General features: G+C 31.0%; 1 protein-coding gene across 1 annotated transcript in view; it reads right to left on the bottom strand.

Moving 5' to 3' along the window:
- Positions 1–1335: 1335 nt before the first annotated feature.
- Positions 1336–17355, bottom strand: part of LOC118194282 (synaptic vesicle glycoprotein 2C-like) — a 100113-nt gene continuing 84093 nt past the window's right edge. Inside the window, exon 12 of the mRNA XM_085822729.1 lies at positions 1336–15404. Coding sequence (XP_085678855.1) covers positions 15224–15404 — 181 coding nt within the window. The 3' untranslated portion in view covers positions 1336–15223. The remainder of the gene's footprint in view (positions 15405–17355) is intronic.

Below are 17355 nucleotides of genomic sequence, written 5' to 3'. Positions count from 1 at the left end.
TTCAACTTTCAGACAGAATACAAGTTTGTTTCGTATTTCCCAAGTAAGTTGAGCCTGTTGTGTACTTAAGACTAACAACGTTTGAAATGAAACTTAATTACTATGTTTTTAAGTTACTTAATGAGTTATTTGGAAAAACAAGTCATCGACACAGATGCGGAAGCGTTTTATGCTTATTTGTATTGCGAAGAGGTTGTAAATACTTTTAAACGACAATAGAAAGAAAACTAATTTATAAATATACAGTCATTTATTATCCTAATTGTCGTTTGTCGTTTTTCCAAATAAAAAACTAAAAGCATTTTGGAAACGTATTTAATATATCAGTAGAGGTTAAAAACTTTAATTAATTCCTCAGATGCAATTTAGGTAAATATTTAGTTTAATTTGTCTTCTTTTTTGAATGCTCAGTTATTGAGTGGCCATTTCAAAATAATTATCACCAGTCTTGTAATTTGTCTTTGGATAGACAGATCCAACAAGTTCATCACCAGTCTCTTCAAAATAATTATCACCAGTCTTGTAATATGTCTTCGGATGGACAGATCCAAAAATTTTATCACCAGTCTCTTCAAAATAATTATCACTAGTCTTGTAATATGTTTTCGGATGGACAAATCCAAAAATTTCATCACCAGTCTCTTCAAAATAATTATCACTAGTCTTGTAATATGTCTTCGGATGGACAAATCCAAAAATTTCTTTACATGGAAGGAGTGATCCAGCAAATTTCACCACAGAGCTCGACGCTTCAATATTTCTTCACTTCAATCAGTTAAATTCCATCCATGATTTCGATTTTATGGAAATCTAATTTAAGCAACAAAATTTCAAGTTTCGCATGGCCCGATTGGTTGCTTATAGAAATTACAATGATCCTGCCCATTAGGGATTTGAGAGTCAGTGTACTTAATATCTTATCTTTTCTTCTAGTCGAACCTAAAAAAAAATTCTAGTTTTTCCTGAAAGGTTTTTCCTTTTTTTCCTTAATTTTCAGGAAGAGACTAGAATTAGATGATGAATAGGAATAAGATGTACGAGAATATGACAAAGTCATCATCTCGGTTCAGGAATACTTGAATAATTGATAAAAGACGATTTTGCGAGTGTTACAAACAGCAGATCTAACGTTTAAAGAAATGCAAAACACAGGATGATCTCAATGATATGCACTGAATTATTAATCCTTCAAAAGAATGAAAAACTACTATATATTTAGATTATTTCTGTGCACGCAAATAAATATTTAGAATATCTCTTAGGATATAACTGAATATTTAGAACGAAAGGTTAGCTTGAGTCCAAGTAAAGGAAAACATGAAATGATACATACAATTATTCATACTATGTATGTTTATATATATACAAATTTATTTATTTTCTCCGGATATGTTAGCCCGTATGCAGAGCATACAATATATTTATGCAGCATATATGTTAACTGGCAGCTTAATATGTTATGTCTTTGAAATCTTTTGCACAATTTGTGCTCGCCCTAGATATTTTCTTTGGGATTGAAATAAAAATCAGATATGGCATCATGTTTGTGAAAGATAACATAATTTATTAATCCAGATTGAAGTTCATATTTACTTTCTCTGTATAGAATACTTAGCTTAAAATCTGTACGAGCTTTTCTTTTACAGAAGGTTTCTGTATGGCAAGAGGTGAGAATGCCGCTAGGAACAGGTAAAAATATAGGACAGTGGCACCAGAAATAGATTAATATATTTCCTAACAACAAATTACCTTTTAATTATAACACAGAGTGCTCCTTGTCTAAGTTTGGATAACTATCAGCAACAGTAAGACTTTGTTAACAGAATTTAATTGTTGAACCTTGCTATACTTGGTGTTGGTGTATTTAATTATGGCAAAGCACACTAGGGCTATCTGCCTAAGAGGAGGGATGCCTTTCGTGGAGGACTTTCTAAGGGAAACTGGCTCGTATACACGTTACACATGGGGAAAACTACGAAAACACCCATGCAGCCAACCCGTTCGCGGGATTCGAACCTCGGACCGAACTACCAGTGTTCAGCGCTCGGCCGCTGGTGGGCCGAACCTTGCTATACAGATTATATGTATCGATGTGGTAGTTATTTAAGTTTATCAAATATCTTTGTATACAAATAGAAGAAAAACGTTGCAGTTTAGCTGATGATAAAGCTAATCTAAACAGTCAAAAAAATTTACGGGCTAATGTTAAGTAAAATAAATCAGAATTAATCATATTTTATGATTTAGGCGTAGTAATCGTTTACGTGATTGATCGTGATTGATCACGTGACACTGCAATGTAAATTGAATAAAAAGTATCAAAACCTCGACATAAAATAAATTTGCACAGTTTGAAAAAATATTTAAAAATATTATATGAAAAATTGAAATTTAAATGCGCAGAAAAGTTTTGTTCTCTCCCAGAAAAAAAAAAAAAAAAAAAAAATATATCTGTAGTAAATTGTTCTTTAGCAGGTGGCTTGCTATGGTTATTATCGGCGACTCTTAGATTAATTGGTCTGTGAGGATTCCGTACATTTTTTAACATTCCGACCACTAGAATACTTTTTATAATTCTTAGGAATAAGTACGTATATATACGTGCATCTTGAATTATGTCCCAGAAATTAAAGTAAGGTATTAAAAGGAAAAGATTCCAGGTATAAAGTATGAAGAACATTTTGGCATTTTAATCGAGAAAATACCTTATTCTTACGGCACTATGGGATATCTGAGGTTTTAGATACCAGTTGGAGAGTTTTAATAGAAAGTATTAACAATATACCTCTGCATTTATAACATTAACATTCAAAGTAGGGCTGCGATTTGTTGTTATATTTGGCTAGTTAAGATTATTAACTTAATGCGGAATTACAATAGTTATCTTAGTTTGGGAAAACAAGCGGCTAATTTTTTACAGCGGATTAAATCTTTGATAAATTATGGTGATGATTACACATTTTGGTAAAGAAAGTCCATAAATTATTTTTTTCTCACTAATTACGACACCATATTTTTTATCTTGAATATCAAAAGATTACATAAAATTATTTTCTTCTTGCGTTAATGAACGCGTATTATTTTAATTTATTAAAAACATACTTATGTATTTATCTTATTTAATTGCGTTAGTTTTACTTGCAAATATGCTTTGGAATATTACCAGAAAACTCTACTTTCCTATATAACTAACACATATTTCTTATTGCCTTATGAAAGGTTATTTGCGATTATTTCTTTCAAATCAAATACATATTTTTCATATCTGTAGTAATTTTTAATACATTATCTATAAAAACCTTTCTTCTCACTTAATAACACCATATTATTTATATTATTTCCTCTTTTACTGTTGGCAACATGCAAAAACTAACAATCTGTGACTGAGTAAGAAAGCTGAGAATAAACGGTCAAACGTTAGAAGATTTGTTTAACGTTAAGGAAAAAAATGAGTTTTCGCTAATTATAAACTGCATATATTTCATATTTACTTTCCGCAAATTGCTTGCACATCTAAAAGAATATATCTAAAAATGAAACCGCAGTCTATATTCTTCGGCTGCTACATTAGATTACACCGAAAAGTTTTAATAACCTAAACACTTTCATATTTTAATTATTCATTGTGCTTTCACTTAAATTTGATACAACTTTAAAATCCCTATATTATCAGTTATTACTCAGCTTCTATGCCTGATTATACCGAGCTTTATTTAACTTCTGACTAATAGTTAAAATTTCATCTAAGCCTAACAATCGATTCTCTCGTTTCAGAGACATGCCAGAAACTGAAAATAAATTTAGCTTAAAAGGAAATGGAGATTTGGGTGATTGATAATTACTGCTGTTTAGCTCTATCTTACTATTAAAAGTTATTCTGCAGCCTTAAGCTTACCGCCCCATTAGGATCAGAAACTAACGAATGAGTTTCCTAATTGGAAGTATCATCATAAGCGGCCCCTTTTAATTAAACTAGTACTGGTTAGAATAAGGTGACAGTTAAAATTCAGTCAGAAATCCTTATAGTAGGAATTGGAAAGCACTAAATTTATGGATTGTTACTAGATGCAGTTAGGGACTATTTTGCGTTTGTGAATCTGTAAATCTGTGGTAGTTTCAGCTCATAATTCTTTTACTTCTGTATGACTCTCCGTTTTAGTTACCGATAAAATTTAAGCTAGATTTTAATCATATGGCTCTATTTGAACACAATTAGGTTTAACTGTATTCTAGCCTGAACCACTTGACGGTGAAAGCCAACCAGAAAAAAAAAAAAAAAAAAAAAAAAAAAAAAAAAACGTCGCTAGTTTAGCCAAGGAACAACATGAACAATTTTGGTGCGCATAAAACTATTATTGCTTTAGTTTTCTTTTAAAATATTGCCGATTTCGTATAAACATTTTCAGACGCTATGGAAAAGAATTTTAATGAATTTTAGAAAAGAATCTATGAATTTTACAGCAAAAACTGGATTAGTGGCAGCGTGAAGAAAGGAAAAATACAAACACACAGCTTGATGCTTTCTCAACTTCTTCTCGATGCATATGAAAATGTTTAAGATTTCAGTGTTACGAATAAACCCCATTTATCAATTGTAAATCTTCATATGATATGATAAAACATTTAATAAGTTCTATAATAACCTTTAACAAAACTAAGTATTTAATTAACACTGCAGTAAATGACAAAAATCCCTTAAATATGCAGGGATTCGCATTTCTTTTCAGACACTTGTGTTTTCCAGATTTGCAAATAACAGTTACTGAAAACTAGCGAAATATATGTTTTTCTTCACATACACTACTGTTACCCTTTTTAAAACCTACTTGTTTGGTTTAAAACTAAAAAAAAATTGTTAAATTACACAAATTTTTTGCTGCATTTAAACTTATTTCATTTGAAAATGCGATACGTACTATCTACAGTAAACGTTTTAAGGTTTTTAGTCCAAAGGGGCTTTGTCCCTGAAGGACTATTGTTTTCGTTTTGCGATTTTGCGTTGAATTACTATAAATGTCTGTTTTACTCTTCAAACTGTTGCCACCAAATGTTAGAGTCCTGCATTATGTTTGAAGAAATTAAATAATGAAAAATCTGCATAAATGTATGTATATATCTCGCATTGTGATAAAACAACGGTACATAGAGCAACCATCGAATTTTGAATGACATAATCCTGCTACGAATATAGGCATGTGGAAGATCAAATTTGAAATTTGGAATTTGTTTTATGATCGATTTCATATTTTGTAAAACTTTAACGAATTTCTGAGTAACAAACTAAACGATTTAAAAGCGAGCAATAGCAACACTCTACGGGGGGGGGGACCTTTATATCTCCAGCGCGCAGAACTGTGTATCGGAAATTCTAGATATGCTCATTTAAAAATTACTTTGAGACCTATTGAACTGAATTTTATGGTTTAAGTGCAAAGAACACGATGTTTAATAAATAAAGGTAATACACAAAAAGTTAAAAAACGCCCCTTTGGACGTAATTTAAAATCTGAAAACTTTCAGATTTTTTTATATGTTTTTATTTAATGTATTGATGTGGAAAAAGAAAATTATATTATTGAATTAAGAAAAGAATATTTGAGACCTGTTGCCCAGATGTAGAAGTCAACTTCTGCCTTGTTTCCCTGACAGCCACTGCTGCAAAGTTTCAATGAAACAGAACTTGCAATTTTGGTTTGGAATGTCTCATTTGCGAAATAACCATTCTGCCTTTTATACGAAGAAAACGATTGATTTCTGACTAAGAAAAGACTATTTCATTTCTTTGACTGGCATACATTCGTCAGGATCTGAATATCAATATGTCCATACTATATTTCGAGGATATGTATAGCCAGTTCATTCCATACAGTTTCATACAACACTCAAAGAGAAGCAGATGTGATATTGTCAATGAACACGCATAAAATAAACAAATTACCAAATAAATTCCAAATATTTAATGTTATGGAAATTGAAATCTTATGCAATAATAAATTAGCATTATTAAAGATGGAAAGGGTAAATTTCTATGATATATTATAAACGCTCAGAAAAGAAGATAAGAAATTAAAAATTAAGTTTGCAATTGTTGCTAACATTTTATGTTTGTACGTACATTGTTCTCTTTTTTAGAGGTAATTATCGCATTATCTCTTTTGTTAGGTACTAGTGTCAGTTTCATTTTTTTCATGAAAAGCTGTCAATTAATTTTTTTAAACTATTACATTATTTTATTTTATCATTTACTATTCAAAAGTAGTTGTTTGATGAGAAATTTAGTTTTCAAAATAATAATTTGAATTTTAAGCAGTAAGTGACAAATTCTTGGAACTCATAGGACATCTAACGTTCTATGAATTGTCTTATGTCTTTATATCGAATTGTGTATATTGCTAGGAAAGGAATGGTGACGCGGTTTTACATGGAATCTATGTTTGGAATATTTTTGTAACTGAAGAGCTCTAAGAAAATGTTTAAACAAAAATACCGTAATTGAAAGCAATAATTTCGATTAGTTTCTGATTAAAATTCTAGTACAATCGTCTGCAAATGTATAACTGTTTCTTGAGATAACTTGCTAATATTTTAATTTTCCCTTCTTAACCTTCTGAATCCCGCCTGAAGATGGCGCTGCGATTGCCATAATTTCTTATATTTATAATAGAAGCTCTTAAATATTTTTTGAGATTTAGATTTAGAAGAATGGCAATACTTCATTCTAATTAGTGAAGGGAAAATTATATGACAGGTGTATTATTGATGCCCAAATAATATGCTGTCACACACGGCAATAATTAATGAGGAAATCACCATTCAAGCATCTGAAACTTGCTTAGAGGCGGAAATATTTCCCTTAATGCAATAAAGCTTTGATCGTAAAAATTTTAAATACGCTTTCCAATTGTATGCCATAAAATTCCAGTAAAATTACTAATGAATTGTAAGATTAGTTGTTAAAAATTTGAAATTAATTGAACTTTTTTGTTTGCATGAGTTAGTTGTTAATTCTTGGAATTTCTTGATTATTTCAATAGTAGCATATTCAAAGACTTAATGGTATCAAGCTGCCAGTTAAAAATATAAGCAACTGGTACTTTGAGATCAATTACAATACATCAAAATGCAATTCATTCAAAACAATCTATCATTTGTGTACACATAGGAATATTTAAGATACTTAACAATAGGGTTTAGAATTTTATTTACAAAAGTATTTCAACAATTTTCTACTCAAGCTATATTTCTAGAAGGAAGAAATGAATACACAATTTCTCTACTATTATAACATTGCATACATAAAATGGGAAAAACTAAATATCTGATTCTTGAATTTTTTGAGATTCATTAACTATATTACACAGCACGACTATTCATCAATGTGATTTTAGGATATGTAAGTACCATAGTGTACATTAAATATTTTAAGTCATAAAATTATCAGCACCATATAGAAAATAATTTTTTTTCCTGTAAACAAAAGTGCACATTTGATGGACTGATTTAACATGGCATTAGGTTTCTACAAAAATACACACAGGATCAATTTTATTAAATTCTGAGACTAAAAACAGTAGCTATTTCGTTCAGAATACATTAGCCGTTATAAGGCGGATCAAAACATGCTTTATGTCGGAAATGAAACAATGTTGCATAATCTGTTATGATAATCTATACCAAGGAGGTTAGAATAGATGGAGTAAGCATAACGTCACAAAACGGAAGCCAAGAAAATGTTAGCAACGCAAAGGAAGTCTTATCATGGTCTCCATACAGCGTAGGGTAAGACTACGGAGCATATTGTTAAAAGAAAATTACACTGAATTTGAAACTAAATATCAAAGCATAATTTGCAGTAAAATACCATTGAAACTTCCAGTGATCTTCTAGGTTTTACCATGTATATGTTTGTGTTATAGTTACCCTTTACACATGTACCTAGATTTTAAAAACTTTGAAAATGTTATTTGCAGTGCTTGTGATTTTTCTATATATTAAATGGAAAAACATTTCATGTTAAGTATCAAAATTAGAACGGGAGACTTATAAACGTTTAGTGATGAATAGCTAACACGCAAACAACGCCGATTAGAATTTAAGTCCACTTATGGTAGCGGCCATAATAAAACCGTGACGTCATACCGTGTTGTTTTATGGCTATGTTTTTACTGAGGACATACGGAGAAGGTTTACTCCACCTATTCTAACCTCCATGCTCTATACGTTGCACTTAACATTGCCAAAAACCTTGATTTGATTAGGAAAATATTATTTTATAGCAAATAATAATTTTATGAATTAAACGAAGAATAATTTTATGAATTAAACGAAAAACAAAATCATGTGCAAAATAAATCAACAAAATGTTTAAGCAAAATAAATAAAAAAAACTTTCTTCTCTCTAATTTAAAAAAAGGTGATAATTTTGCTAAGAGTTTGGGAATATTTTTCACCTATAAAATTAACAAAATGTTTTACTGCAGACCTCAAACGCTATCTCTGAGAAAAATAAACAGTCATTTATTTTGCTGTCATATTTTTCCTCATGAGCATAAGACCTAGATTATCACTAAGTTAAACAGTTTCAAGGAGATTAATTTAGGGAGGGGGGACATGCCCCCATTTTGACTTACTAAAACTAAATGAAGAGAGCAAATGCCAAATACAATATTTATAGGAGGTTGGTGAATTCATTTGGAAAACATATAAGAAATATCTATTCCATTTTTTTTTCTAAAGCTAATTTTCTCACTTTCGTATTCAACAATAAATGCGCACCTTTCTTTCAGACTATTACGTGTGAACCCTATAATTTCATACAATGACAAATATGTAATGACAATCAAATTTTCGTAATTATCACGATGGCGTAGATAAAATCTTATCTAGTTTAATTTATACTACATTAATGTCTAGTTACATAGACTGCAAAAGGGCAGATCAGCTTTCTAAGGTAAATAAAGTAAGACATATTATTAATTTATTTATGAGTTTTTTTATTTTTGTTGATTTAAATATTTAAAAAATAATACGAATGATAAAATGCATTCTAAAGAACTATTAAATAAACTTCGATTGATACATACAGTATGCAGTGTATTTTGAATTTTTTTAGTGATCTAAAATGCTTTTATACTAAAATTACACAATTTCTATTAAAATAAAGTATGATAAAGAGGGAAAAATTTCCAATTTGCATTACAATGCATACGTATTTTGCATGCAGAAAAGAAAACAATTATCTCTATCAGGGAGTCCCAATTATTCCAGATATTTTTAATTCTAGTGTATTTATGAAAATTTTGTGTTTTTTCTGCTTATTACTATTAACTGATTAATTAATGAGGTATAATGATTTAATTAAGGATACTTGTTGATTTAAAGTAACGGTAAAACTAATCATGCGCATAGTTTAGAAAATTTTTGAATGCACCTGCAGTTTCAAACATGTAAATAGTCTGTCAATGCAGGTAACATAACGTAATTGTAGCATACGTTAGCCAAAGAGTCTTCTGTTTTACGATTTTCCTTTCATTAGGGAAAACCAAGAATGGCTGTTTTTACTCTCAGAATATAAAGTACTTTGATACGCTGTTCCCTGGTATTCATTAATAGTGATACATACAAATATTCAACTATATTTCTATATATATATATGTGTGTACTTAAGCACATTTTAATCTTCACGTACACTATGGGTTAACAATCACAGCCCTCTACGTACACTGGGGAAATCACCACTTCACAACATATTAAAATGACTATAAATACACAAATTAACTGCATACAGACAATTCATCGGAATTTTCATCCAGCGTTAAGGAAATCCAAGCGGATTCTGAAGTTCATTCATATACATTCGTTAAGCAGATACTTTTAGGTAACTAAAAAGTTAACAATATCAGTCTTAAGTAACACAGGTCAATGAAGTTTATCATTCTAAGTGGGCCTTGGAACGAATTGAAAAATTATATTTTAAATTCTAAAGCAATTCCGGTGTTTTCATTCCTCATTTCTTTAACAATATAACATACTCCAAACTAAAAGAAATAGTCACAGCAATGTTAAAAGAAATAATAGGTGATTTGCTGCTATGATTACTTTTGAAGACGTAGATATCAGCTGCTGTGCCTATACGCAAGCGCCTAGGCCAGCTGCTACTATGTATTGCTAAACTTTTAAGTTAACTGCTAAGGTGCATTGCTAAGTTATCTATTACTATGCTATTTCAGTATGCTCTTAGCAACCTTTTGGTAAATTAGACTTAACTTTTACAAATTAGCATTGGGTTAAATTAGTTAAATAACCTTTAATATGAGAAAGCTTGGAAAACAATTAAGTGGTATCCAACAAATAACTGTTGCTAAGTTTGTGTTACTGAAAAATAAAAAAAAGTTAAGCCTTTTCGGCACAGTGTGTCCGGTCTGGACACACCTAAAAATTTCTTTCTGTACGTACAGAAAAATTAAATGAAAAAGGATTTATAGGTTACTATAGGTTACTCTGAACCTTCTTTATTTATAGTAGATGGCAGCTCAACACAAACCAGTCCATATATTTTAGCCATGTTTAGTTTTTTAAGACCCTCATTTTTCAAAGAAATCTTCCAGATTTTTTAGGGTATAAAAGGAATTGTTTGAAAAGAAATTTCCATGTTATGTTTTTGGCTGTATGCTAATCTCCTTATTCTATATTAGTTTTAAATTTTTACCTTGAAATCTTTCCTAAAATCAAACGGCGAACCCTAAATGTGCCCAGACCGGGCTCACCAATAATCTAGGGCAACTGAGAGTCTGTATTCTTTGTTTTTCCGCATCTCATCGGTCAGTTCATTGACAACAATGCTCGTTTCAGCACTCCTTTCGAAGCTCTATTCAATCAGTGTGCAGCTTTGGGCACACCCACAGAATTAAAACGATAAGAGCTATCTTCACAAATTTTACTTGTGTACTTCTCTAGGCCTAATTAGACTGCTTACCTTTTTTTTAAATCAAAACTACGACTTTAAAAGGTAGCGTGCCGGAAAGTGTTAAAGGAAAACATTTCAGTAGATATTTACTGTGTCTTTAAAGAACGTGTATTTTTGTAATGATCATCTCTTTAATAAAGGTGTATTGTATACATACAAGGACTTGCTATTTTATTGCAAGAAATAATAAAAGTTTCATTTTCTTCAGTAGGTTCGATCTTCAGCTATAACAGAGAAAATCACAAATGATTCTAATGATTCTTTTTAATCTCCGAGCGATATATTTAAGAAAGAAATAGAAAGGATAATTTTTAACATCTGGTTTTTCTAATACTCACCAGTGATTATCATCAGCTCATCAGCGATTATCGATTGGTTTCGAGGCAGCAAAAGCAAGGTAATGGCTTTAATATTACAGGAATGTTTAATTTTTCACACATCTGTGATTTGAACGCATCATTTGCAACGATCTAAGTAGCTAAAAATAGATTTGCAACTCGCATTCAGATGAACCTTCACTTTCAACGCCGTTCTTTTAGTTACAAAAAGAGAGGCTATCAAATAGCGAGTTATACAAACACTAGCGAGATCAAATAACATCACAACAAACACAACCACTCACTTCATCACAATTATACATTTTTAAAACTACAGAGCACATAAAAGCGTGTCAACAATCACTGTACGGTACAAATGTCACAAATTTTTAAGATGCTGTACAAATGGCAAATAGTATACCTCTGGCTTTTTTAATTACACAAAATAGAGAATTTACTGTTTCGATTGCTAAATCGCGAATGAATGTCGTTAACTGTTCCTACGTCTATGATCTACGGGAGTAAGAAAACATTAATGACTAATTCATTTGAAACTGTACTTCTTGTATATAGATAAAAAAATACTTAAATATTTTTATAAACCATTGAATAAATTAGACAAGCTGGTGAATTTTAAATACCTTTGAACTGATAATACTGTTATTTCGTTTCGGATTTCACAAAATCGCGTATCCACGAGACCAAAACAATAGCAAATTTAGAATCCTTTAATTAGCAATAATATGCTCTGCTGTAAAACTGATATTTGGTATTAATACGTTTATTGGCACAGCTTTAGTATAGCCCACTCAGAATTTTAATCAAAAACTATCGCCAAGAGGTGGCGATAAATGATATGATGTGGTAACCCATACTATTCGCCAAACGCAATGTAAACAAGAGGATGGAATTACGGTTACAGCTAATATAGTAGTCAGTTACATTTATTCAATTTCAATACAAATTACCGAGATATCCATTTACTCATAGTTAAATGCACGTGCCAATGTATTCTTACTTTTCCGGCATAGCTTCTCTTAAAATTTTTCTCGCGCTGCATTGCACAGGGAAATACAAAATGTTTTTAATTAGAATTGTACTAAAATTAACTATTCTATACAAAATTCGTAACACTATTTTCGGCGATTGTTTAACGCTCAGATATTGTGGAGAATACTGTATTAGAGATTAGATTTTTGCATTTAGTTATGGATGGCTCTAAACCTGCTGTTAGTGATGTTGTAATTAAGTATCGAGAGATTTTAAAGGAAAATTTCAGGTGGGAGTTTTCAAAGTTTCGGAAAGCAAGGCATTCCAAACAGATATTTTATGTATGAATTAACAAGAGATTATGATCTTTTTAGAGGATTTTTAATGGATTGTGGATTACTGAAGGATCAAACTTGTGAAAAATGTAAGATACCATGCAAAGGTATCTTACATTTGGGAAAGGCCAATCAAAGGTGAGTTTTTCGGCATTGTTTTTAAAATTACATCATTTTACCTTAATTATTTTTATTAATCATTCCTTAATATTTCTTTCTTTTAAAATCGTGTATAATAGCCGTAAATTTATTTCTATTACCCACGATTTCTGGTGAAATCAAGATGGCCTCCATTTTTGAAACACGGAGTTTCCTCGAAAATCTGGATGGCAACCATTTTTCAAAACAACGTATTTCATGTGCTTTGGCGAAAGGTGGGCTATACTGAAGCTGTTTCCGTCTATTATTTAATTAGTTGCGATATCTTGGTGATGAGACGGATAATATCCCATCTTTTTGTTTTGATTTTTAAACCAAAAGGCCATTAGACCCAAAGGGCTATTAGTCTCAAAACGGCATTTTGCGCCATTTCACTTTCTGCGTTAATTCACTTTTCCAACTGTTGCCACTAAATATTATCGCCATATATTATATTTATAGAAATTAAATAATGAAGCATCTGCATGAATGTTTATCGCATTGTGGAAAAGCAACGGCACCTAGAGCTATCAAATTTTAAATAACGTAGTCCTCCAACCGAACATGGGTACTTAGAAGCCCGAGTTTTGAATTTCGAATTTGTTTTATTATCAATTTCAAATTTTATAATACGTTAACAAATTTTTTAAACAAACTGAACGATTTTCAAGCGAGCAATGGCAATTCTAAAGATATGCTGTTTTTAAATATTTTGTGATATTGCTGTTGAATTGAATTTTATGTGGTTTAAGTGCGAAGAACATGATATTTAATAAATAAAGGCAACACATAAAATGTTAAAAAACACTCTTTTAGTTGTGATAGAAAATCTGATTTTTTTTCTAATGTTTTTCCTCTATGAGACAATCAACGTTTCGCTTCAGACTTATCAACTTATTCAAAAGTTTCTACTTTTACCATTATATAAAGTGGTGTTATTGATTTTTTCATTAAAAATACCGCTTTAATTCTTATAACTAGTAAATTTAATAATACTAATCGAAAACTTGTAATTAAATGAGGAACTAAAATTAATTCGGTAAATTTAAATATTAATACGCTATTTTAAAACCTGTACACCGTATGCTGCAATATGCAACTAATAAATATTACACCTGTAATCTGTTTATATTTAGAATTTAGATAAAAATAGGAACGTTGTCAATAAATCTGCAGAATTCAGTAGAATTCGCTTCTCATTCCTCTTGCAGACCGGGCTCTCATTACACTTGTTGTAAGCTAAAAGAGAAATGCTGTAATTTGTTTTGAAATTTAAATATAAGAAGGACTTTTTTAAATTGAATTGGTTATAAAGTTTAAAAAGAAAAGTTAAAAAGGTCTACATTAAATCAATTGAAAATAAAGAACGTTACTTTAAGTATAAATTTAAATAATCGTTTACTTTCAATTTTTTTTCAACCTAATGTAAAAAATTGGTACTTTTCTGTTTCGCCGGCGCAAATCTCGCCAAGCAGACTTTGTTGGCGACAACATACAGTATACACATAAAAAATGTTAATTCTAAGAATTTTTTTTTATTGTGAAGGCATAAACATTTTAATATGGTTTAAAATTTTGTAAAAAGCCAATAAATAAAGACAATAAATTTGTAAAAAGACATTAATTTAAGAATTTACTATGATTTCATGGTTCAAAATCCTGATTCGCCGGTTCGTATCACGTGACCCCAAGTGATCTCATCTCACGTAAACTACGCTACTAAAATTTAATTCGCTCAGTAATAATCTACATTAATTTTAAGTTAAATCTTAATTTGGAATACAAGTTTAAATGCAAGAATTATTTCAATTCGTACGAATAGCTTACTCAGAAATTATGTAAAACCGCAGTGCTTTACTTCGCTAGTGCATTCTCATTACAATTGATGAATTTAACATTTGATTTCGCCTTCGGATGAGTGGTGTAATTGCGTTCTAATTGACTTAATTACCGTGAATTGTCTTAGGGGATAAAATTTAAATATCGTGTAAAAATTCTATATTATTGTATGCCAGTATTGAAAGAAACAATCTGATAAGAAATGGCCTCAACTTGTTTTGAAACTGAGGCGTAAAAGGTTACCAGCGAAGATATTCCGTCTGGCGTCAGTTAAACCATTATTGGCGACTTTATCGTTTGCGCCGGCAAAACGGAAAAATACCAAAAAATTTTATGATTCAGAAATAGTTCGATTCACAAAACTCTCTTTAAGAAGGAAGCACATAAACTTCTCAGTGAATCTATTAAATTCACTAATGAATTAATGTTGTCAATTAATGTCTTCAATTAATGTTGTCAACTATAAAACACATTAAGTGTTTACTGCCGTATAAATTTCAAATTATCGGCTCAGCTATGCATTTCCAATCGAAACAGTAAATTCGAAAAACAAATCATGAATACGTTTGTTCCGTCATCCTTTATGCTGGCACGTAGCCTAGATAATAATTATTTTTATATCCTTGCTTCTGTTAGCCTTACATAAGTATATCTTTGGTTTCTGGGAGCTTTAGAGAACAAATTGCTCCCACCAACAAGACGGCAGCTGTGGTCAATATCGGCAAAGCTTTGCTTATGCTGATATAATGGGCAAAGGTGAAGTTGCCCAAGATGGCGGCAAGTCTGCTGATGGCACTCAGAAAACCATAGCCTGTACTCCTGCAGAAAACATAATCCATTAAACATGAACATATAAAATAATAATAAGCATTTATTGAATTACTAAATTTCAGTTTGTAAGTTACAAACAGTTAACAGTGGAAGACACGGGGTTCCAATCCCGGCAAAGGAATAGTTGATATCCCTCGTTTCAAAGTTCCAAGGAAAAAATAATATTTTTTGTAATGGAAACTGAACTGAGAAAGGCGTCAATAACCTTGTGAGCACTTGGATTTAATACACTGCGTCTAGATCGCCAATTAAGTGGGGAATAATGTAAAGAATTATGTCTGCTGTTTTAGTATAAATAGTTAGCACATTCAGTTATCACTGGAAGTTCTGTGGTTCAAATTAGGAAGAAGATATAGTTTATTTCTCAAGTTTTATGACTTCAAAAAACCTAATATTTTCTGTAAGTTTAATGAAATTATTATTATCATTCTTTTACGATCCGTTTTTTAAACTGAAGTGTAAAAATCTGAATATATTAAGAATGTTACATTTTCTTCCACACAGCATGACAAGAAAGGGTTGCTAAGGACTGAACTCTTGAAAGATGGTTTACGAGGTCTATACAAAAAAGAAATTTAACTTTTAAAATAAGTCACTACCTAATAAGTATATCTCTTAATCTGAAATGTCTTTTTAAAAACTCTTTCCAGGTGTATTTGTTGATTGCTTCCAGTATGTCTGGAATATGCCTTGGAAATCCTTTTACGGGATCACACCTAAGTCTTGTACCAAACTTTCTTCGATCTCTTTGTTTGTTTCAAATCGTCTGCGTTTCCAAGTGGGTTTCAATTTTGAAAACAGAAAATAGTCCAAAGGGGCCAAAGCTGAAACGAATGGAGGTTTTGTGATGATAGTCACCCGCTGTTTTGTTCAATATTCCCAGATATTACTGACAAGAGTGCTGGTGCGTCATCATGATGTCTCCGGCCATATTCTTTCGTCGCAGATCTTCTCTTAAATGCCTCAGAACATCCAGTAAAAGTACGTGCAACGAACTCATGATGAGGAATGTTTTACTAACGAGAAAATGGCAATCAACGTCATCATTACATTCGATAGCTCTGTCATTTTTTTGGAGGGGAAAGGGCTTGCGACAATGTTGTTAGGACATAAAAAAACCCTTATATGGTGATACAATGATTTGGCATTTTTGAAACAACAGTGTTGTTAGGACATAAAGAAACCTTATATCGTGATAAAATGATTTGGCATTTTTGAGACAACAGTAGGTGCAAAATTAAGGCTAACGCCAGAGAATGTTGTTACAGCGGTTCTGTTAGGTTGAAACATTACTGTTTTAATTTCTAAGTTCGGTTTCTTTTTAGACAAATCTCATATATGATACTACGTACAGTAAACGTTTTCAGTTTTTTAATCCAAAGGGGCTTTGTCTCTGAAGGACTATTGTTTCTGTTTTGGGATTTTGCATTGAATTACTATAAATGTCTGTTTCACTCTTCAAACTGTTGCCACCAAATGTTAGAGTCCTGCATTATGTTTGAAGAAATTAAATAATGAAAAATCTGCATAAACGTATGTATATATCTCGCATTGTGATAAAACAACGGTACATAGAGCTATCGAATTTTGAATGACGTAATCATCCTACGAATATGGGCATGTGGAAGATCAAATTTGAAATTTGGAATTTGTTTTATGATCGATTTCATATTTTGTAAAACTTTAACGAATTTTTGAGTAACAACTCAACGATTTAAAAGGGAGCAATGGCAACACTCTACGGGGGAAAAATCTTTTTAACTCCAACGCACGGAACTGTGTATCGAAAATCCTAAAGATATGCTAATTTAAAAATTATTTTGCGACATTGCTACTGAACTGAATTTTATGGTTTAAGTGCAAAGAACATGATATTTAATAAATAAAGGTAACACACGAAACGTTAAAAAACGCTCCTCTGAACGTAATTTAAAATCTA

The sequence above is a fragment of the Stegodyphus dumicola genome, chromosome 8, assembly GCF_044657685.1.
Source record: "Stegodyphus dumicola isolate Sdum_Otavi_A_Nest chromosome 8, ASM4465768v1".
Classification (NCBI taxonomy): domain Eukaryota; kingdom Metazoa; phylum Arthropoda; class Arachnida; order Araneae; family Eresidae; genus Stegodyphus; species Stegodyphus dumicola.
Note: the sequence above shows the minus strand (reverse complement) of the source record. Positions and strands in the feature narration are given on the sequence as shown.